At 46.7% G+C, this 24,491-nt stretch overlaps 1 protein-coding gene across 2 annotated transcripts in view; it reads right to left on the minus strand.

The window, feature by feature from the left end:
- The window catches only part of SERPINE2 (serpin family E member 2), a 55,976-nt gene that overhangs the window by 3,170 nt on the left and 28,315 nt on the right, over window positions 1-24,491 (minus strand). For both annotated transcript variants that reach the window (XM_075937561.1, XM_075937560.1), the window contains 5 exons: window positions 20,731-20,958; window positions 17,904-18,101; window positions 13,285-13,483; window positions 13,051-13,151; window positions 164-250 (listed from right to left, as the gene is read on the minus strand). In XM_075937561.1, coding sequence (XP_075793676.1) covers window positions 164-250; window positions 13,051-13,151; window positions 13,285-13,483; window positions 17,904-18,101; window positions 20,731-20,958 — 813 coding nt within the window. The remainder of the gene's footprint in view (window positions 1-163; window positions 251-13,050; window positions 13,152-13,284; window positions 13,484-17,903; window positions 18,102-20,730; window positions 20,959-24,491) is intronic.

Below are 24,491 nucleotides of genomic sequence, written 5' to 3' on the forward strand. Positions count from 1 at the left end.
CTAGAAAACCAATGGTACATTTCACTTGATTTTGTATTCTTTTCTGAGTAAGTGCTTTTCAATTGGTATGATCTCAAAAGGTTTCTTATTTCAAATAAAATACAATATTTTTGTGTTACTAGTAATTAAGGATTAAATTAAAAACACAGAAAAAACAGCTTACTTGTTGCTGCAGAAGCTTTGGTTCCATCTTCACTAACTTCAATTTTTGCTTTTTGCAAAATATGAGATACATGAAGGCTTTCCGTTCCTGTGTGGCCAAAACAAGAATAGCTGTTGTATTAACATGCAACTATGCATTACTTATACTGTACATAAAACTCTCCAGAGCAGAAAGTTTTTGTAGATGGCAGACCAACAGTGTAGCAGAGCACGAGAAGGCTGCTGCAATTCTTGCAAAGACTGAAATCACGCTGGAGTAGGGTGACCATATTTTCCTATGCTGAATACAGAACCTCTGATAAAATTACACTTAGTCAAAAGTGGCGAGGAGTCCTGTGGCACCTTAGGCTACGTCTAGACTACATGCCTCTGTCGCCAGAGGCATGTAGATGAGACTACCAGGCATAGGAAAATGAAGCGGCGATTTAAATAATCGCCGCTTCATTTAAATTTACATGGCTGCCGCGCTGAGCCAATCAGCTGTTTGTCATCCCAGGAGGCATACCTGGGTGGTCGACAAATGCCTTTGAGGTCAACACCCACGCGTCCAGACTACCACGCTGAGCAGACAAACAGCTGATCGGCTCAGCGCAGCAGCCATGTAAATTTAAATGAAGCGTTGATTATTTAAATCGCCGCTTCATTTTCCTATGCCTGGTAGCCTCATCTACATGCCTCTGGCAAAAGAGGCATGTAGTCTAGATGTAGCCTTATAGACTAACCAAAGTGTTGGAGCATAAGCTTTCGTGAGCAAAGATCCACTTCGTCAGATGCATGTAGTGGAAATTTTCAGAGGCAGGTATAAATATGCAGGCCAGAATCAGGCTAGAGATGACAAGGTGGATCCAATCAGGGAGGGTTAGGCCCACTTCTAGTAGCTGATCTGGAGGTATGACTAGCAAAAGAGGAGAAGCTGCTTTTTAGTTAGCTAGCCATTCACAGTCTTTGTTTAATCCTGAATTGATTGTGTCAAACTTGAAGATGAACTGTAGCTCAGCAGTTTCTCTTTGAAGTCTGGTCCTGAAGTTTTTTTGCTAAAGGATGGCTACCTTTAGATCTGCAATTGTGTGTCCAGGGAGATTGAAGTGTTCCCCTACAGGTTTTTGTTTATTGCCATTCCTAATATCTGATGTGTCCATTTATTCTTTTACATAGGGACTGTCCAGTTTGGCCAATGTATATAGCAGAGGGGCACTGTTGGCACATAATGGCATATTTTACGTTAGTAGATGTGCAGGAGAATGAACCAGTGACAGTCGTATGGCTGATCTGGTTAGGTCCTGTGATGGTGTTGCTGGTGTATATATGTGGGCAGAGTTGGCACCGAGGTTTGTTGCATGGATAGGTTCCTGAGTTAGAGTTACTGTGGTGCGGTGTATAGTTGCTGGTGAGAATATGCTTCAGGTTGGCGGGTTGTCTGTGGGCGAGGACTGGCCTGCCTCCCAAGGCCTGTGAAAGTGAGGGATCATTGTTGAGGGTGGGTTGTAGAATTCGCTTTTGCAGATTCAGACTAACACGGCTATCTCTCAGATACTCTTAGTCAAGTAAGTTCAATGGCAATCAGAACTATTAGTAAAAACATTCAAATTAACTGAGTACCTGTTAAAAAGACTCAAGCTACTCAGTATTTCTTTTTATTTACCCTCGTGTGTGTAAGGTTCTCATGGGGAGAGATGATATGCTCACACTCCCCTACATGTCTCTTACCAACCTGCCCAGCGCTCTTCACCTTCCATGCCTATCTGGGCCCCTGGTATGGACAGACTTGCTTCTCCTGGAACCTGGCATCGCATTTTCTCAAGGCAACCTGAAGAGGACTTGCAGGGTCACAGGCTCCCTCCCCAGATTTATTTCAGGGTTCCCACTAGAATGTGGCAAGCAGCACTGTGTGATGGGAGCTGCTTACAGCTGAAAGAGGAGTGGGGAGGAGGGGGGAGGAAGATAGGGATGATCTGTATCATGTTTTTCCAAATGTCATCTATTCCCTCTCACTCCACTCTCCCTTGCTTGTCCCCTTCTGCCCACACTGTGTAGAAAGGCAGCTAACAGCTCCAAGCAGCTTCTTGCCACCAACATAATCCAGCCAGCTCCTGTCCCCTGGCTATGGTGCAGGCAGGCAGGCAGAAGTTACGTCCTTAGGATGCATTGAGCACCAGAGCTCAGGGAGCCTGGTTGTGGGGGTTTCAGCAAACCTGGCTAGAGAGGTGGCTCAGCATGGGAGAGAGCCTACAGGAGAGACCAGCCCCACACTCCCTGGGGAAGTACTTAGGGTGGAGGAGCAGCATGTGTAGAAGGTGCTAAGCATCCCTGCCTGGGGACTTGCAGGGGGGAGGTGCAAACAGGCTGGAAACAGCTTCCTCCCACAACTCCAGAGCTTAGCTAAGGGATGGAGAAGCTTCCCCATGCCAGTGCTGTGTACAGCTTTGGCACACACAGGGCTTGGCACCTGTTGGCCAGTGCCCCAGGCTAGAGAGTCTTGAGCTTTCCTTGGGTGCCTGCCCAGCTAGAAGCATTGAGGGAACAAATGATCCTGCCAGTCAGGTTGTTGGAGAGCTGAATGATCTAACTAGGGGCTGGTTCTCTGCACAGCACCAGGAGTGGGGAGACACCCTCTCAGGGGGAATATGGAGGAGCAGCGGGGCTAAAGGGACATGAACAGGTACAGCAGAGAGAGGACAGTGGGAGGAGAAGCATGTAAAGGAATGATGGATGTAATCAGCCACCACCTGCTCACACTCACCAGCCACTGCTGCAATCAGCCAGTGTGGGCTGGAAACAGGGTAGGCCAGGGGGAGCCTGCTGGCTATAGCTTTGCCCAGTCACCAGCCTTGTACACTCACCCCCATCATCAACAACTGGACCACCCCACTCACCGCTGTTGGGTATGTGGCTGGTGAGGAAGGATCTCGCTAGTAGTACGACCCACCAGTATTGATGGGAAGGAAGTGAAACAAAATACAGGACAATTTGCCCATTAAAAAAAAATGTAGGTTCACCTACAGGAAGGCTTAAATATGGGATTATCCCTTTAATGACAGGACATCTGGTTACCCTAAGCTGAAGGCATGAGGACTTTGTTCTTTTGTTAAAATGCAACTGCTGGATCTGACCAGCAAATCTGGTACACTGGAGGACACCAAGCAGAGAAAATAAACAATATCCTAAATGTGAAAGTTAACTACTGGGTCTTCTGCATGACTGCTTCTTATATAAAGTTAGTATATTAGTTACTAAAATGAGGAGTATTAATACAGGCACAAATGTTGCTATTTGTTAACATACATTGGCCAAAGCACAGAAAGGCTGCGAATAATGAAACAACACACTAACCAGGTCTGGTATGACATTTGTGTATACATATGTATATATTATACATACAGTGATGAACAATGTCAAAATCAGATCTATTGCCCTGGCTTTATTTAGTGATGCAGGAATCAGTGGCACAATTCACTCACTAAAGTGCATTATGTTTGTGAGCACAGTTTAATAAAACAAATGAAATAGAAAACACCTAGGTGACTGGGTGATATTTTATCCAAAGATGCAGCAATATAACCCAATAATATAATTACTAATATAAGAGTCTATGATTTATTTGTTTTAAAGATAAAACTGAAAATTTTTATAATCTAACATTTTTTTAAACACAAAAGTTATATCAGTAGATAACCAGGAATGCACCTTGAATTCAACTGGAATATCTTAAATTGTTAAAATAGAACTTGCTTCCAATAAAATAAAAGAACTAGGGCTGTCAATTACATCTAACTCACGTGATTAACTTAAATTTTGCAATAAATTGTTTTAACCACTTTTAATTGAGCTGTTAAACAGTAATAGAATACCAACATATATTATAAATATTTGTTTTTCTACATTTTCAGATATATTGATTTCCATTTCAACACAGAATGCAAATTATGCATTGTTCATTTTGTATTATTCGAATTACAAACATATATGCACTGTAAAAATAGTATTTAGGTTAGTCTCGTACAAGTACAGTAGAGCAATCTCTATTATGAAAATACAACTTACAAATAGATTTTTTTTACATAATTGCACACAAAGAAACCAATATAAAATTTTAGTGCCAATAGGTCCAGTCAATCCTACTTCTTGTTCACTAAGACAAACAAGTTTGTTTGCAATTACGGAAGATAATGCTGCCTGCTCCTTATTTATGTCACCTGAAAGTGAGAACAGGCATTCATATGGCACAGCTGTAGCTGACATCAGAAGAGTATTTGTGTGTCAGATACGGTAAATATTAGTTTGCCCCCTTATGCTTCAACTCTTAGTTTAGTACATTATTTTGATTACAATATTGGTAAAGTAGTCTGCACTGTAATCAATATATTTGAAAATATAGAAGAACATCCAAAAATCTTTATAATTTAAATTGGCATTCTGTTAACAGTGAGAGTAATGTTTTAATTAGGGAATATTCAGCAGTTACATGTTTACACACGGGTGGCGGTCTGCTCCCACCTCTTCCTCCCTCCCTCCCTCCCTCATTAGAGGCAGCAGCATGGGGTTGGACGGAGCAAGCCAGAGCTACTGCATGGTGGGAGCTGGCTTTTAAACTGGCTCCCTGTATGTACTGCGTATAACTGTGAAGGGTAACCGATGAGCCCATGCTCATTGCTTAACTGTGTACACTTTCATATCCCTGGTTTAAATCTTGTGATTAATCACATTTTTTTGTACTTGTTTGACAACCCTAAAAGGAACTTACCGTATTTTCCGGCGTATAGGGCGACTGGGTGTATAAGACGACCCCCTATCTTTTTAATTAAAAGATAGGGTTTCATCTTATACCCCAGCGCCCCTCCGCCTCCTTTGCTCCCGGTGTCCCTGGTCTGCTGGAGATGGTCCCCAGCAGACCAGAGGCACCGGGAGCAAAGCCGCCAGGAGCGCCTGGGCTGCCCCCCCGCCGGAGCCCCTCCGCGGCTTTGAAAGCCTCGGGGGAAGCCGGCGGGGGGGCATCCCAGGCGCGCATGGGCTGCCCCCCCGCCGGAGCCCCTCCGCGGCTTTGAAAGCCTCGGGGGAAGCCGGCGGGGGGGCATCCCAGGCGCGCATGGGCTGCCCCCCCGCCGGAGCCCCTCCGCGGCGGCACGGAGGGGCTCCGGCGGGGGGGCAGCCCATGCGCGCCTGGGATGCCCCCCCGCCGGCTTCCCCCGAGGCTTTCAAAGCCGCGGAGGGGCTCCGGCGGCGGGGCATCCGGCGTACAAGACGACCCCCGATTTTTGGGGGATGTTTTTTAACATCAGAGGTCGTCTTGTACGCCGGAATATACGGTAATCTCTTTTTTCAAAATGATATAAGAGTTGTATTAACAAGCAAGGTCTTTTTATTTTGGTTGATTTTTGTGTGAAGGGTTGAGAGGTTACGTGGTAAGCATTCACCCTACCAGGGAAACCAGTTAATGAACTCCAGGCTACAGCAGGCTCTGCCCATAGCATGTTGTGGTGGGCCCTGCCTAGCCTGGCTAGAGCTGCCCATGACATGGCAGGCCTGGCTGGGCTGGAGCAACCTGCCACACCGCAGACTGCTCTAGTGGCCCCTGCTTGCAGCCTCATGGGCCAGCTAACCAGTTCAACAATATAACATTTTAAATAGGATTTTGCATCCCTAATGGGAAAAGAACAGTTGCTTACCTGTAACTGTTGTTCTTCGAGATGTGTTGCTCATGTCCATTTGAAGTAGGTGTGCACACCGCAAGCACCGCATCTTCCGGAGCGTTTTCCCTAACGGTACCCGTAGCGCCAGAAGGGCACCCTCTGGAGTGGCGCTGCCATGGCGGGGCATAAGTACCCCTGCCGGCGCTACCCCACCTCAGTTCCTTCTTGCCGGACACTCCGACGAAGGGGAGGTAGGGTGGGAGTCGAATGGACACGAGCAACACATCTCGAAGAACAACAGTTACAGGTAAGCAACCGTTCTTTTCTTCTTCGAGTGGTTGCTCATGTCCATTCGAAGTAGGTGACTACCAAGCTAACCACACGGAGGAGGGGTCGGGGCAGTCATACCACCAGAGTCATGAAGTGAGGTGAACAAACTGATTTATTTGAACAATTCAACACTGATAAGGCACCATTTAAGAACAAAGACAAGCGGAAACATATTTACATCACAGATTCGAGGACTGCAAAGCCCACCCTTGCATCCTCCCTGGCCTGCTGAGGTTAGTGTGTTGCAAACGTGTGAAGGGAAGACCAGGTAGCTGCCCTGCAAATTTCTGTGATCGGTACCTGGGCACCAAAGGCCACCGAGGACACCTGCGCCCTGGTGGAGTGTGCCTTCACCCTGGGTGGGGTTTTACCAATCAGGTGATAGCATTCTGTGATGCACTGCACCACCCATCTTGATAGCCTTTGTGTGGAAATAGGCGACCCTTTCACCCTGTCCCCAAATGCAATAAACAACTGTTGTGATTTACGGAATGGCTTGGTCCTATCAATGTAGAACGCCAGCACCCGCTTGGCATCCAGGGAGTGGAGAACCTGCTTCTTAGAGGAGGCGTGAGGTTTTGTGAAAAAAAAAAAAAAACCAGGAGATAAATCTTCTGGGACAGGTGGAATGGTGATACCACCTTTGGGAGGAAGGCTGGATGAGGCCGTAGCCTTACATTGTTATGGGAAAAAACAAGGTAGGGTGGGTCTACAGTTAGCGCCCTTAGTTCAGACACCCTTCGAGCCGATGTAATGGCCACGGTGAAAGCAACCTTCAACGAAAGGTGCAGCAGGGAACACGTGGCCAGCAGTTCAAAGGGAGGTAGCATAAGCCTGTGGAGGACTACATTAAGATCCCAGGCGGGAAGCGGGCCCTCACCGAGGGGTACAGCTTTTCCAGGCCAGTAAGAAACCGTTTAACCACCGGGTTAGAAAAAAGAGAGCCTCCTGCCGTACCAACATGGAAGGCGGAGAGAGATGCCACATGGACTTTGATAGAAGAGAAAGATAGGCCACTAGACCGAAGCTGAAAAAGGTAGTCAAGAATAGTTGGAATAGGAGCCAAGGTCGGGTGTACTCCTCTCCGGGACGCCCAAGACGAGAAGCGCCGCCACTTGGCAGCGTACGACCGTCTAATAGAGGGTTTCCTGCTACTGAGGAGGACCATCTGAACCTCTTGGGAACATTCCCTTTCAGGTTGGTTCAACCACGGATAAACCATGCCGTTAGGTGGAGAGACCGGAGATCTGGGTGAACCATGATCCCCTCGCCCCAGGGTTGAATTAGCAGATCCCAGACTAGAGTGAGTGTTATTGGGTCCTGGACAAGCATGTCCACCAGGATGGGGAACCAGAACTGTCTGGGCCACCTGGGGGCTATGAGAATGATCGAGGACCGAAATGTCCTTGCCCTGGTCAATACCCTGGAAATTAGGGGAAATGGGGGAAAGGCATAGAGAATGCCCTCTGGCCACACGGTCATCAGTGCATCCCCCAGGGAATATTTCCCCAGCCCCAGCAGGGAGCAGTAGGTTCTGCATTTGGCATTGCTTGCCGAGGCGAACAGGTCTAGGCGGGGATAACCCCCCACCTGTGGAAAACCTGGCGGAGAGCAGAGTCCTTGAGGGTCCACTCGTGGGCTCCAAAGGATCTGCTCAGCGTGTCTGCTAGCAGGTTTTTGCACCCTGGGAGGTATTCCGCTTGAGGTGTGATACCGTGCGTGACACACAAATGCCAAAGTTGCAGGGCCTCTTTGCAGAGGGGAGGTGATTGCGCCCCACCCTGCTTGTTGAGGTAAAAGACCACCGCTGTGTTATCCATACGAACCAGGATCGAGCGGTGGGCGAGCCTTGGCAGGAAGGCTTCGCAGGCTCGCCTCACCGCCTGCAATTCCTGGACGTTTATGTGTAGGGCTCGCTCGGAGGGGGACCAAAGGCCTTGAGTTCTGTGTCGCCCCAGGTGCGCTCCCCAGCCCAGGTCAGACGCATCGGTGACCAGCGTCAGGGAGGGGGGAGGGGTATTGAAAGGGACCCCACTGCGTACCACAGGTTCCTGGGTCCACCATAGGAGGGAGTCCAGAATTTCTTTGGTCACTGTAATTATCGAGTCCCAAAGACCCCTGGACTGGCTGAAGGCCCTCACCAACCACGCCTGCATGGGTCTCATCCGCAATCTGGCATGGCAGACTGTGTATGTACACACTGCCATATGGCCTAGGAGCCTGGAGCAGACCCGAGGGGTCGTTATAGGGGACCGGGTTAGCCCCGAGATCAGCTCCACTATGGAGAGGAACCTGCTCTTGGGCAGGAACGCCCTTGCCACCCTTGAATTAAGGAGAGCTCCCACAAATTGTATCTGTTGCGAGGGAGTCAGGGATGACTTTGACATTTATCAGGAGTCCTAACTTTAGGAAAAGGGCTCTTGTGAGTGCCACGTGAGCTTCTACCTGCCCGTACGAGCGACCTCGGATCAGCCAGTCGTCGAGGTATGGAAACACGTGCACCCCTTGTTTGCGGAGATATGCAGCAACCACCGCCATGCATTTCGTGAATACCCTCGGTGCCGTAAATAAACCAAAGGGGAGCACCGTAAACTGAAAATGGTATTGGCCCACCATAAACCTGAGGAACCTCCTCTTGCTGGGTCTGATTGCCACGTGAAAGTACGCGTCCTTGAGGTCGAGAGTCGCGTACCAGTCTCCTAATTGTAGCACTGGGATGACCGATGCCAAGGTCACCATTCTGAACTTGTGTTTTACGACTGCCTTGTTTAGATCTCGGAGGTCTAAGATGGGGCGGACCCCTCCCTTCGGTTTGGGGACAACAAAATAACAGGAGTAAAAACCCCTTCCTCACAGCTGCGGAGGAACCTCCTCTATCGCTCCTTTTTCGAGGAGCGCAGACACCTCCTGACAGAGGATGTGTTCGTGAGGGGTGTCCCTTACTAGAGACGGAGAAGGGGGATTTGAGGGCAGCGGGCCTAGGAATGGGATAGAATAGCCTCCACTTACAATGTTCAGAACCCAGGCATCTGAAGTTATTATGGCGCAAGCATGGGCAAAAAGGGATAGCCTGGCCCCAAACGGAGGCCCAGGGCAGTAGATTGGTACGGGACTCTCAAACGAGGTGTCAAAACTGAGGCTTGCCCTGAGGGGAAGGACCGTGAGGACCTCCACGCTGGGTATCAGTCTTGGGGCGACGACGTCAACCCCTAACCCAGAGGGTGCGCAGCCGCCCGGGAACCTCCACCAAAGGCCTGGGAACGGCGCCTCCAGTAATCCCCACGGGGGACCTGGGGCTGCGCCCTTCCCTGCTGCCTATAGGGCAGCTGTCGCCGCTGCGGGGCCGGCGTGTGGATGCCCAAGGACTTTAGGGTGGACCTAGTGTCCTTCAGGGTATGGAGCCTATAGTCAGTGTGCTCCGAGAACAGAGCTTTGCCCTCAAAAAGCAAGTCCTGAATTGTATGCTGCACATCCGGGGGAATTCCCGAGATGTGGAGCCATGCCCCCCGACGCATAACAACACCAGTCGCCATCGTGCGGGCCGCTGAATCCACAGTGTCCAGAGCCGCTTGGAGGGCAGTTCGCGAGATGACTTTACCCTCTGAGGCAACAGCCGCGAACTCCTGGCGGTCCTCCACAGGGAGTCTGTCACGGAACTTTTCGGCGGCCTGCCAGGTGTTAAAGGCATACCTACTCAGCATTGCCTGCTGGTTTGCGATGCAGAGTTGTAGCGCCCCCGTGGCGTAAACCTTACGGCCCAACAGGTCCTGCCGCTTAGGCTCCCTAGCCTTTGGAGAAGGACTCAGCTGAGGGAGTCTTTCCTTTTGGGCCGCGGCCTGCACGACCAAGGACCCGGGGGTGGGTTGTGAGTACAGGTAATCGTGCCCCGAGTTTGGGACATAATAATGCCTCTCGACCCCTTTCAAGGTAGGGGTCAAGGTTGCCAGCGTTTGCCACAGGGCGTTGGTACTCTTTGATACCGTTTTGTTAAGGGGTAAGGCCAATCGCGTAGGCGCATCTTCCGTGAGGATGTCCACCACTGGATCTGTGTCCTCGATGACAAGTTCCACCGGAACGACCAAGTTGGCAGCCATGCGGCGGAAGAGGTCCTGGTGCATGCGGGCATCCATTGACGGCAGACTCGGTGCAGGGTCTGCTAGTGCCTCATCCGGGGACGACGACAACGACTCCTGAAGTGGCACAGGAACAGTCGTCGCCAAGTGCGGAGCCGTCTGGGTGGCTTGCGCTCCTGATGGGTCCACCTCCAGTGCCGGCAGTTGCAGTGCCACTGGATCGGGTCGAGGTGCCCAGAGAGGGGAGGGAGGGGCTTGGGACAGGCACGCTGATGGTTGGGAACGGTGCCCCGAAGTCCCTGACCCCAGAGAAGGAGGCAGCTGACCTTGCCACTGATGGTAGGCCCAGGGGATCCAGAAAGGCCACTGTGGGTGCGGAGGCCACGTTTGTTGAGTGTGGTCCCTCCTATGTCTGGACCTATGGGTCGAGGATGCCCTCGAGGAGCCCGAACGGACGGAGGCAGCATCCAAGTCCGAGGAATAATCGGACTCCAGCCAGGGTGGAGCCGATGAAGAAAGCGGGGCAAACCTTGCCATTGACTTCGGCTTACCTGCATGAGTACGTCATGGCCGCACTATCTGTGGGGCCGGGGGACCCATGCCCTGTGTTGGAAGGCTCGCTGACGGTTGTGGCACCGGGGGACCCAGACCCGGTGCTTAGGGTTCTACGGCACCCAGTTGCGGCACCAGGGTGCCCAGGCTCTGTGCCGGTTGAGTCGCCAGCAGCTGCGGCACCGGGGTGCTCAGGCCCGGTGCTGGTTGAGTTGCGGCCAGCGGTTGCGGCACCGGGATACCCAAGCCCGGTGCCTGACGAGACCACTGCGTCGATGCCGGTGCAGATGAAGGCACGGAGACGGACACCAGCTCCTGGGTGACCTCCATGGAGGAGAGAAAGGTCTGAGTGGACGCCACATGGCTACTCAGATACGGCACCAGCAGCGCCAGGCAGGGAGCTGGTAAGGAGCTCAACTGCAGCTCAGTTCGCGCATGGCTGGAAACTCCCTGAGAGTGACGGCTCGGCGATGAGAAGGGCGCTGAAGTAGCGATCGGTACTGACCCCACATGGGGTGGTCCCAACGCATAAGCCACTTTAGTATGCCAAGCTGGGCCATGCAGGGGTGAAGCTGTAGCCAGCAGAGCCTCCGACGATGGTGACCTCGACCCTTCCGAGTCAACCGAGGATGCAGGAGAGGTCGTGAGGCTAATAAGGTCCTGCTCCGCCTCGAACGTATCCGGCGTGGACGGGCGGTGTGGAGGCAGGCGACCAGGACTACCTAGTCCTCCTCTGCGCCATCGGTGCGAAGGGGACGATACACACACCGGAGAGCCCATAGTGCGGTGCCCAACCGACGTTGTCTTCTTCGAAGGGGGCCTTCCCTGGGATTTCTTCACTCTCTTAGTCGGAGGAGAGTGCGACCGGTGCTGAGAACTCGACGCCAACGCGCGGTGCCGGTGAGGAGCCTCCCGCGTGGAAGCCGGTGCACTGCGCACCGCAGGCTGTTCCGGCAGCACCAGCGGAAGCGCTGTCTCCATGAGGAGAAGTTTCAGGCGGGAAACCCTTTCTTTTCTGGTATGGGGCTTAAAGGACTTGCAGATCTTACAGGCAGTAGCCAGAAGAGCCTCACCCAAGCACTTAAGACAGCTGTCGTGTGGGTCGCCCCTGGGCATAAACTTCCCGCAGTCAGCGCACGTCTTGAAGCCTTGCGGCCCTGGCATTCCTTACCCCAAAGGGGGAAGGAACAAAGCAAAGAACCTAACTATCTGAGAACTATTTACAAACGAATGTGACAACGGGAACCATTAACTAACTAAGTAGACTGGGAGATACGGAGATGCTCCAACGACCGTCGCTGCGGTAAGAAGGAACTTAGGTGGGGCAGCGCCAGCAGGGGTACTTATGCCCCGCCATGGCGGCGCCACTCCAGAGGGCACCCTGCCGGTGCTACGGGTACCACTAGGGAAAACGCTCCAGAAGACGCGGTGCGCACACCTACTTCGAATGGACATGAGCAACCACTCGAAGAAGAACATAAAATTCAGACACAAAATATCTAAAAGAAAACTGATGAGAAATTAGAAGTCAGTGCTCTATTATCAGAAAGAAGAAAATGTTTATGGTTGAATTATGTGGTTCAATGAGTATTCCATTTTTACACATTATTATCCATTTGGCTGATACTCTTCCTATCAAATCAATTTATGCAACGCTTCAAAAACAAATTTTAAAAGAAAAAAAGTGCCTCAATTACATCTTCCATTATGGTCTCATTCAACAGGATTTTTATTTTTTTTAGTAAGCCAAAAAGAAGAATATTGAAGAATGACACTATTACTGTGAAAATGCCTCATGACATTTTATTGGCATCTCACAAGTAGTGATGTAAAATCCCATTCAATTGGCTAACTAAACAAACATATTGTTTAACCGGTTAACAGATTAAAGTGGGGGGATGCTCCAGTCCTGCTAAAGCGGTCTCTGCCCTCCACTGTACTGGAACACCCCCTTCCCTCTCCCACCACAAGCAGGGGCTAATTGGGCCAGCCTTAGTCAGGGCTGCGCTGGAGTAGCCCCAGTCCACAATGAGCCCCCTCTGGGTGGCTGGAGCAGCCCCCCACCTACAGCAGGCAGAGAGCTGCTCTACCCCCACGGATTAAATCTTCACATCTCTACTTACAAGTCATATCACATGATTTAACTTTTTTCTTGTTAATTTAGAAGTTTGCCTTTTGCTGGAAAAGTTTTCAAGTGAGAATAGGTTCAAAGCTACAATTTGTTTAAAAAATTGCAATAATAAAACTATTTTTTTTTTAGAAAACACAAATAAAACACAGAATAGGATTCAAACAAGATAACCTACTTGTTATTTTTGCAAAGTTTGCCTTTGACTGATCAAACATATCTGTAATGCCAAGTACTTTCAGGGGCTCCTTTAAATCTGTTTCTGCTACTGCTGTGAACCTAATTGAAGCATACAAAATAAAGAGATCAAAATTATTACTTAAAAGTTGCTTTAAGTGCTGAGGAGGACTATAAAATAATTCCTTATTTTGGGACTGAGGAGGGAAAGAGACTGGAAGACATTTGTACTCACTTGGGTAAAATAACTTGCACTCTCTTTTGTATCATGGTTGTCATCCAGCTCTGTATTGTTTTTGTGCTGATGTGAGGAATGATAGCAGACAGAGGGGTAGTGCTTTCTGTAGGCAGAGCAATCAACATACTGATACTTTCGCCATGGTAAGGAAGTTCAATTATGTTATACCACAAGTCATTTGGGGTACTTGTTGTACCTAAGGAGTGATATCAAAAGAGAGAGAAGCCATAATTCTCAAATAGCTAGAACAGTCAACCTCTATTACATATTCAGAAACAGTAGACGGTAAAAATGTTGGCAACACTGTAACACTGTGGTGACTGTAAAGGCTTGATAACAGAGTTTGGTTACTGCTTTCCAGTACAGTTCACTTATATTGACTCCATGTTTGTCATATAAGTAGTGTTTCTGCATTGTTCTGTCAAAATGTAAGAGCAAAAAAAATTCTACTGTGTAACATCTCAGATTAGTTTCTACAAGTTACGTGAGTATTACTTTGTGGGTTTTTGACATAGCTTTGAAAATATAAATAGCTATTTTGTAAACCCCAGCTGCTTCAAGAGTCCTGTCAGTGGCTACTGAAACAGTAAGGAACTTTGGCATGATGGCAACAACAACAAAAAACCCTCCAAAAGAGATCAAGAGACTCTTTGTAAAACAGGTTCTCTTTTCCTCTAAGGGCCATGATACTCTGGGGCTCAGAAGCATTCTTTGTCAGTCACTGCCAACTGCCACACCATCTACCTTTAAATCTGATTGAATCTTGTGTAGTTTCTAAACTGAGCTAACATACTATTGCTACAGTTCACCAAGAAGATTCCCCTGGAAACAGTAAGGTAGGAAAGTAATGGAAACCGGCAACTAGAGCAGAAGGCAGCAGAAGAGCTTAGGAACTTGTATCTTGCTCTGGGAAAGACTGCCAGCAGTTTAAGTACATGTTGCACAGACTGTATCATGCCATTTGCTATCTGTAATGTGCAAGACCACGTTGAGTGAGTAAAGAAACATGAGGTCTCTTCCGAAGTCCACTAAAGTCAATAGGGGGTCTTTCAATTATTTTTAAAAGACTGGGAACATTCTAAAGGATCATTGAAATTTTTTACCCATGATGCTACTTTGGTAGTTTATTTTGGCTAGATATAGATCCAATGATGCAAACTTCTGCTGCAATTGATCATGGTGTAGCCTATACAACAGATTTCAGCCTACACACTAAATAAAATGTTCCAATATTCTAACTGCTGCTGGTAATTAGAGACCATAACTACTGTAGTTAAAGACCATACTTACATCAATAGCCTACTGTTGGGAGAGGTTTCTATACCACTTGGAAACCAACAAAACCAGCCTAAATTCTTGATTGTTCAATTATGGAATAGGATGACAGGAAACAAAGTGCTATGCAAAAAGACTAATAGGGCTAATGAAAAGCACAACAGGCTTGTTTGCCAGTTGAAAATAAAGTGGAAAAAAATCTAGCTACTTGAATAGATCTTGGTCAATAAAGATGATATATGGAGACAGTTAAAAGAAAATAAATGGTCAAAAAGACTAAGGAAGATGAAAGACATTTTATGTTCCAGGACAATTCCTCCAGGAAATACAGGCAGTCCCCGGGTTACGTACAAGATAGGAACTGTAGGTTTGTTCTTAAGTTGAATCTGTATGCAAGTCGGAACTGTCGTCCAGATTCAGCCGCTGCTGAAACTGATCAGTTTCAACAGCGGCTGAATCTGGACGCCAGTTCTGACTTGCATACAGATTCAACTTAAGAACCCCAGGCTCCACGGCTTTGCTCTGCTTTGCTCCCCGTCCCCCTGGTCTGCAGACCGGGGGACGGGGAGCAAAGCCGCAGAGCACGCGGACAGCTGACAGCCCAGACGCGTCTGGGCTGTCCGCTGCCCGCGTGTTCCGCCGCTTTGCTTCCTCTCCCTGGTCTGCTGGAGACCAGGGAGAGAGAGGGCCCCATTCGTAACTGCGGATCCGACATAGACTGCCTGTAGACTAAAGTCTCCTTATTTTAACAGAAAAAGAAGTTAACAAATTAAGCTAATAATAAGCTTGTTTGAAAATAAGTCTCTCCTTACAAAAAGGAAGCAATAAAGGCATCCTGAAATTTATTCAAGAATAAAGAGACCTGCACAAGTAGCTCCTTTTGCTGGTAAAACATTCCACACCATAATGGTTCATCAGCCAGCTCAGCTCATGCTAAAATTCTCAAAAGTCCCCTTTAATTATCAAGATATTAACTGGTGCTCTAACAAACATCATAGCTGTGGATGGGATCATGGAGGATTTCAGCTAGGAGTCTATTTACAAATGTCCTGTGTCAGAGATCTACACTGCAACCTGTAGATCCATTAGCAATCTGTAAGTCTTTCCTATGTCTAATTTGCACTTTATTTTGAAAGCTAATTATTTTCTTTATTGTTCTGGAGATACAGTGGTGACTGATAAACCTATTCATCAGTGTGATTCCTAATAAGAGAGACTCTTTTCGTGACAGGGAATCTCTTAACTAACATTCTTACTTTCATCAGCTGTGTGGACAGCATGCTTCCTATATATCTAGTGAAAAGCACACATTTTGACAAGTGTCAAAAGCACAAGTTCAATTAGAGCAGACTTAAAGTCTCTCATGAGAAGAGCACAGACCACGTGTTAGAAAGTGATATTTGGTCAAGTCATCCCTACGCACTAGCAACATCTCACTACATTTTCTACTCTATCAAAATCCACATTGGTCATCCCAAAATAATGATGGATTTCTGTACTGGAAAAGGGACCTTGTTAACAGAGCCCTGCAGCCTTAAGACTGCTTGCCTAAAATTAGTTAATTCCTGAGATGGTGGAAGGAAGCAGTTAGCTTACCTCTTTTTCCAGCTCATCTCATTTTTTAGCTCAACTAAAGAAAATGTTTTCTCTCATTGTCTCCTTTATCTTAGGCTTATGGTTCTCAAACTAATGGTCTAGTGATTACATGTTGCCAACTTCCCTCATTCACAATGGCTTACAAACAGCAACATACATTACTTTCGCAATATTATGTTTCCATGCAAAGATTTGGTGTAGTTTCCATAGGATGCTGTGATCTTCAAAGCTGCAAATGGGAGGGAAGGTGTCTACAAGATTTTTTTGCTTCTAAAATGCTTCTCGCAATACTAAAAAGTCTGAGAATGTCTGAAATACCTAGCCTGAAATATGTTTCAGTTCTGCAACCAGATCTAAAGGCCTTGAAAATAACAGCCTTGATTCCAGTCACAGTTATGACAGTGTAATAAAGTTACTACTTATTTACACAAGTATCAGCAAGATCAGAAGCAGGCCCTATGAATTTTAGGGTAATAAGAAAGGTAAGCAAGATCTGACTGTAGTGGGTGATTCTTTTATGAAGTATAGATTCTAAATATTTCAGTGCCTGATTTTCATTCATGCCCCCCTAAGGCTTGTCTAGAGAACTAGATTATGTTTGCTTTAATCTATAAAGAATTTCAGGATAGATAGCCAAGATATAAAATAGTTTCATATTTTTTAAACCAGAGAGTGATATATTTTTTAGGTACATATGCTGGCTAACCTAGAATATTTTAACTGATTACTTACAATAGAAAAAATTGAAGCAACAAATTTATGTTTGCCGTCTGGGCTAGGTGGTGATACATTCTTTTACCAGTAATAGTTTTTTTTAATACATTTCTAAATGTAATCTTTTTAAAGGGTGTGTAGTGCATTTGAAAGCAACTTATAAAGAGCATCTTTCTAATCTTATAACACAGGCAAGCGCTCTTAAAAAAATGCTGCAAATGAAGTTTGAGCCTGACCAGCAAATCCACATTTTCAGTACTAGAAATATTGAGTTGAAGCTGCCAGTCATGTGGAATTTTGTACTGGTTTTGTGACAGACACAAATAGAAATTAGGCTGAACCCAGTGATCTCTTTTCACTTTCTATCCAATTTAGAATTTAAATGCAAGTTTCCAGAGGTAAGCAACTAATATACTAACCCTATGCTACTCAAACCCTTTGTTCAATGGTTATTTTCTGCAATACTGTTTTCAGCTGTCTGCTACTTCAGAATCTAAATTTAAGCATGCTTTGTGTAGAATTTGTATGGCCTGTCATAAAATAAAGAAATCTATTTTAATTTTTTTCCTGATTTTTAAAGTATATTCTTTCCCATAATATATTGATACAACACAATATAAAAACCAAAGTAATTCTAAGTGTTTCTACTTCAGACAGGTTTTTGATTATGAACAGGACACATTTTATTTCTTAATTATTTGGCCAAAGTGTTTTTTGTTTGTTTGTTTTTTTAAAAACAGGAAAATTGAAAATGATACACCTACATAAAAAAGTCATCTGATTTCCAAAGGTGCTGATCAGTCACAGTTCTTAATGTTTCATCCCTATTGGACATCTGAGTTTAAAATGTTGTTTTCACATTTAAGCAACAATAGCTTTTCAACACAAATATTGACTCCAACAGGAATAGGATATGCTCCCCCCCCAAAAAAAAATTACATACATTAACCTTCTTTGCCTATGTTTTGAAAAGAACGCAGTGCAAAAAAGTGTTTTGTTTACATGCTAAAGAAGCTAGTTCCTGAACTTACCACAGCGGAACAGAGACAACTGGGCCAGCATAGGTACTTGGTAAGTCTTCCCATCAGCGCCATTAAATGTGCGTTTCTTTGTATTTTCAGGTTGAAAACGTGATTTCCATAAACCCTTGAAATACACTGCATTTACCAGCACCAGCCTGGTCAAAGAACCATCAATAATGTCCGGAGATAAGAGATTATCAATCATACCTGAAAATAAGGTATCAAAAGGAAAGGGGGGGAGGGAGAGATTGAGTATTTTCTGTCACAACGGAAGCCAGTTGGTCATGAAGGACAGAGGAGCCCAATGTACTTTGTAATTCACTAGGTAGCATTCATTCTGATTTGGAGCAAAGATGACTGCTAACTTCAGTTCAAAAAGTTACAGCTTTGTTCATTTCAGGGCCCACTGACATCAGTGGGAGTTATTTACCGAATACGGCGGGAGCTATATTAGGACTTAGACTACACTAGCAAGGGAAAGCATTAGCACCTATCAGAGTTGTTTTCAAGTAGGGCTTTATTTAACAAGGTTTGCCCAGTTCAGTGGTTCTCAAACCTTTTGGCCCGCGGCCCACCCAACTCATTGCAGACAAGCAGCAGACAAGACACACACCATTAATTATATAATTATGCCTGAACCATTTTGCCAGTGCTGCAGTTAGGGAGAATGATTTAATTTAACCAATAAGAAAGGAAGTATTAATTGAGAGTATTAAACAGATTAAACACTTTAACTTTGTTAGTTTACCAAATTTCATTTTAAATAAAGTAAAATATTAATGTCTAACAAAAGCTTTCAACATTGTCTTTATTTATGGCAGGGGTGAGGAACCTCTTTTGGATCAGGGGCCAGTGATCCATAGGAAAAAAAAAATTAAGTGGGGGTAGCCACACAAGTGAGAAGCAAAAAAACTCCCTCCAAAAACCCAACCCTCACTGATATGGCCCTCAATTGAGACCCCTCAATCTCCTGGTTCTCCAGCCCCATTGGGGGAGGAGGGGAAGAAACAGGGAGGACTGAGGTTTAGGGCTTCCCATGGGCTGGACTATCTCTTCTGGGGTTAGTGGATTTTGTAGATTCCCCCAAGCTCTGGGATGGGGTCAAAAACGAGGGGCTCAGTGTGCGGGACAGGGCTACCTGTGAGGGGGATAGGGATGGTGTGATGTAGTGGGCATTGTGTTTGCTCTGTGATATTGTGGGTGATTCCTGCTGTCGTGTGTGGTTCTGTTGCAGCTCTGTGTGCGCATGCACTAGAGTTTCCTTGGGCACTGCACTAGCATCTGGCTGGGGATGGGAATGTTGAGTGTGGCTTTCACCGAGGAAAAGGCTGCCTCAGGCTGCCCCATCTTAGCATGTACACAGCAATAGCTCAGGCTGTCCTGTAAACTAAGCCTGGGTGGGGGAAGCAACCAGGTGACACCTTGCCTGGGAATCTGAACAAAAGAGGGGGCGGATCTGCCTCTAGGCTTGGGGACTAGTTGCTGCATTTGTGAGTTCTCTTGGGTGGTAGAGGGGGCCCAGGGTGCTGGTCCTGGGTCCCCCTCTCCCCAAGTTGGATTGTACTGTCTGCTTCTGGTTCCTGTATTAACAAGTCTGTGATACACTGTGTCCCTATCAACAAATAAACCTTCTGTTCTACTTGCTTGAGAGTCACAGCTGGCTGCAGATGGGGGCACAGGGCCTGGTGACTCCCCCACACTCTGACAGATGGAAATGCAGGGTCTGGGTGGGAGGTGGGGTGCAGGAGCAGGCTGGGTGTAGGGTTTCTGGCCAGGGGGAGGGAGCAGGAGCAAGCTGGGGATGCAGGGTCTTGGCCGAGGGGGGAAGAGTGAGTGAAGGGGATTGGGATGCAGGGTCTGGGCAGGGGGGAGGGGGGACGGGAGAGACACATACCTAGCTTTCCACCCTTACTGCTGCCAGGCATGGCCTCTCACTGCTCCCATTGACCGAAACTCCGTCTAATGGGAGCAGCAGGGAAAGCCTCCAGACAGCATGTCATTGTGCTACTATTCCCCCAGCAGGGTGGAAGAGAGCAGCAGTGCATGGAGCTGCTTGTTCTGTCTCTCTACAGCAGTGTAGGTTGAGGACACGGACATAGACGCACCCCTCTGTAAGCACAGACGCACCCCTCTGTAAGTGGGAAGAAAGAGCTGGTGCTCCAGCTTCACCATGGCTGCAAGGGTAGAGCACCAGTGTGGGCTTCTCGCTGTGAGCAGAAGGGAGGGGGCTGAGGTTGAGCCACAGACCACCTGTAAGGTGGCCACAATCACCGGCCTAGTTTAGTGAACGATTAAATCTGACAGCCACAGCCCATCAACACACAACCCTATAAACATGGAAGTGAAAAGATAAGGGGGGAAATCTCCATCACTGGTTGCCACCCAGGCATTGCCTTCACCACAATCAATGACACTTCAAGCATCCACAGGATGTCATTTTCACCTCCAACACATATCAAGATGCAATGCATGTCCCAAGTTCATCTAAATTATGTGTAATGCAAAATCTGAACTCTGATCTCAGCAATATGTAGATATTTTTGGATAGTGGGAGTATTGCCTTAAGTCCAAGTCAGCATTAGATTTCGCATTTTCTCTTTGTTTTTGAAAATACCACCACTGGAATTAGCTTCGTGGCAGTGACTCTAAGAGCAATATAGATACCTTGCATCTCCAAGTAGTTAGGCAAGCTAATTTATCCCTGGTGGGTTTTTTTTTTTTTAAGATGAGACTCAGTCTCTTTCCACCACTTTAAGAACTTTTTACCACTCCCTCAACTTTAGTGAGTCTATTAAATGTTTAACATAGCCGCACAAAAGAATTCAACAACACGTACCACTTGTTTCATTTTTCACCCACTGATTAATGGAACTGCATGCTGCATTTTGGTCTTCAAAATCCACAGTCTTGACACTGCACTGAAACACCTCTTTATTTCTTGTAACAAAAGGCACTTCCATTTTAAAGCCACTCTTTGCAAACACTGCATTAGCAATCGTCACAATGTCTTTATTCTTTTTTGAGACTATGGCCTTGTTTATCTTCTTTAATACTTTGCCAACTCCTAGTTAGAAATAACAGCAAGTTTTATTTAGAAAAGGAAAAAAATCAAAAAGTTTTAGAAGGCGTTAACGTGTATCAATAATTACAGACATGCAAATACACACTTTAACATGACTGGGTAAAGAAAGAATACCAATGACATTGACAGATTCTTGAACACCCATCTGGACAACACAATCACTGATTTGTCTGAAGGAAACTATTTCACAGTGAAGAATTTGTCTTTGTACTCCATATCTGAGTCCTGGTATGGTATAACAACAACTTTCTGGCATGGAAAATATGTTTAAAATATTTATTTCTAATTCTGGCATGTCAACGTGTAGTCAACTACAAGATTAACCAATAAGCCTTGTCAACTACAGCATCATCCCGCCCTCCCCCACTGCCTCTAACAGAGTTGCTGCAGCGGGGGAGGGAGGAAAGGCAGGCTGCCACAAAGCAGCCTCTATTCACAGTGGGCTCAAGCTGAAAGAGCCAAAATAGTTGTTTTTACATAGAGCCGAAACAGTTGTTAGGTCCTTTTTTGTGTGTCTTCTTTAAAAGCATTAATGACTGGAGAACAGAGCAGTGCTGCTCTAAGTGTGGTTTGATGTGCAGCTAAACAATCCATTGATGATCGTAATACCTTCCTTGGAAGGCCACTCTTTCATATGACACAGACGTCTATGGAGAGTATTACAACCTATTAATAATTGATATCTTTGGATAAATACTCTACCTCCAATGAGATGCTGCAAAACTAAAGTAGTTATTTTTATCTTTTCCTTCCATTCAGTAAGGAACAGGGTGGGATAAAAGTTTTCTGGGAACTGTATGCTAACAAGGAGAGAGGAACACCTCTGAAAAGTTTCTAGAACAAACTAAAATTAAATCTGAAGACTAGGTTACACTAGTAAGGAAATTCAGTATTAGACTCCAGCATCTCATTGGAGGTAGATTATTTAAACCAGGATATCAATTATTAATAGATTGTAATAGCAATGTTAAATTTAAATTAACTGGCTAATCGAATAGTCGATGCAATTTGGATCGACTATTTATCAAGAAAGGCACTTCCACCTTTTGAAGTTCTGCCTTCCCCCAGGGCTGCAGCTACACTTCAAAGGTGAAAGCGCTGCAGGGAGAATGGGGCCAGTAGTGAACTCAAGCTGTCCCCTGCTGGCCCTATACTCCCTATGGCATTTCAAAGCAGCAGTGCCACATGTAGCCCAGAATCAGCGGGGGACTCAGAATCCCCACCTGACCCTGGGCTCCAAGTGGTGCTGCTGCTATGAAATGCCATGGGGAGCCTGGCATCGGGCTCCACATGGGGTTTCAAAGTGGCAGCGGTGCATGGAGCCTGGGTCTGCGAGGGAGTCCCTAGCTGACCCCGGGCTTCATGTGGCACTGCCACTTTGAAATGCCATATCCAGCCCAGGGCCAGCTGGGAGTCTATCATGTCGACGATCTGATAAGCAATAGCAGATTAGTCAGCTAGTCATTCACATCCCTAGGTTGTAATACCCTCCATAGAAAAGAGTGCATCTTCCAAGGAAGGTGTAATGATCATCAATGGATTGCTAATTTCGGCTCCATGTAGAAGAAACCCTGCATAATTTACTCTTTTGGTTAGATTACTGTGAACCTTTCGGTAAGATAGATCAAATTAAGTCCATATGATCACTGTCTTCAACATTATGGCTATATTCTTTTGGTCATCATACCTTAACAGAGGATCTCAAATTGTAGTCTATGGACTACTGGTTATCCACTGAGCTATTTGCTCACAGTCTAGGGGGAAAGCTGGCTGCTCACGTGGTACTAATGCTCCTTTGCTTCAAGCTACTAAATGGCATTAAAAGATAGCTAAAATGCTTTAATACTTTTCTCAAGTTATCCTTCAAGTAAGCAACTCTTGTGCCACAGGATTATTAGACAGTTAAAAACAAGAGAAGGAGATCTATGCAAACATAAAAATGAAAATCTTTTTATTAAGATAAGGATCACACTACAAAAAACAGGACTATGTAGCATTTTAAAGACTAACAAGATGGTTTATTAGGTGATGAGCTTTCGTGGGCCAGAACCACTTGTGGCAGTAGTCTGTAACCTTTTTACACTCCAAATTACTTTTTAAATGTCATAGCAAGTCAGGATCTACCCCATCTCTTACCCAAGACCTCACCCCTTTCTTGAGGCCCCACCTTCTCCAAACACTATCCGTTGCTAATGGAAACTCACTGTTAATTACATAATTACACCCAACCCATTTTGCTAGGGTTGCAGTGGGGAGAACATTTTAATTTAAGTTATTAAACAGATTAAGTGTTTTAATTTTCTCATGTTAGTTTATCAAACTTAATGTTTTACTTTCTTTAAAATTATGTCCAGCACAAAAGGTTTCAATGTTTTCTTTATTTAGGACAGGTGTGAGGAACCTTTTTTGGGTCGGGGGTCACTGACCCACAGAAAAATCAGTTGGGGTCCACACAAGTGAGAAGCAAAAAAACTCTTCCCAAAACTCCCAACCCTCAGTAATGTGGCCCCTGAGACACTTCACTCTTCTGGCACTCCAGCCCCAATGAGGTAAGGGGAAGGGACAGGGAGGACTGAGGTTCAGGGCTTCCCATAGGCCAGATTTACTTTTCTGGGGTTCCAGAGTTAGTGGATTTTGTGCACCTCCTTAGGCTCTAGGGTAGGAACAAAAATGAGGGACTCAGTGTGCGGTACAGGACTCCCATCAAGTGGGAAAGGGATGCAGGATCTATGTGGGACGAGGGGTGCAAGATGGGGTGAAGAGGACAGGGTCTGGAAGGGAGTTTGGCAGCAGTAGAGGATGTGAGGCAGGGGTACAAGAGGGAGTTTAGGATCAGAAGGGGGTTGGAGGAGCAACGCAGAAAAGGTAAGAGTGAGAATGATGCCAAATAGCTAGGTGGGGAGGGAGGCAAAGATGTGGGGAGTAAAGGAAAGTGTAGCTTCTGCAAATTGTATCCCCCCCACATCTTACCTCTGCTCCAGCCTCACTCTCCTCAGCCCTATGACCTCCCCAGCCTGATCCCTACATTGCCTCATGCCTCTCAGAGCAACCACTGCCCCCCCTCCTATCCTACCTCTGCATTCTCCTTTGCCCCCCCCCCCCATCACTGTGTCTTCAGCACACTCACAGGCAGGGCAGCAGCACTGAGACTTGCAGCCTCCTGGGAGTAGTGCTGGGTTGAGGGTGGCAGGGACAGACCTTCTTCCCTGCCTTTCCCTGCAGGCTGCGCCCGGGGCAGTGGGGCACTGGGGAAGGGGCTCCCCGACACCACATATTCACAGGGAACATCACTGCGTAGCCTGGTCCCCAGCACACCACATGTGCCAGCTACCCAACTCCGCCCCCTCCCAGAGCAGGAGATAAGAGCTGGGGACGCACGTGTGTGCACGCATGTGCATCACTTCTTCCCCGCTCCCCCAGACAGCAAGTTAACAAAGAGGGGCAGTTGCCCCTCTTTGATCCCGCCCAACTGGAGCATGGCACAGCCTCAGTGGACTGAATGCCATGGCAAGCTA

This window comes from Pelodiscus sinensis, chromosome 10 (assembly GCF_049634645.1).
Source record: "Pelodiscus sinensis isolate JC-2024 chromosome 10, ASM4963464v1, whole genome shotgun sequence".
Classification (NCBI taxonomy): domain Eukaryota; kingdom Metazoa; phylum Chordata; order Testudines; family Trionychidae; genus Pelodiscus; species Pelodiscus sinensis.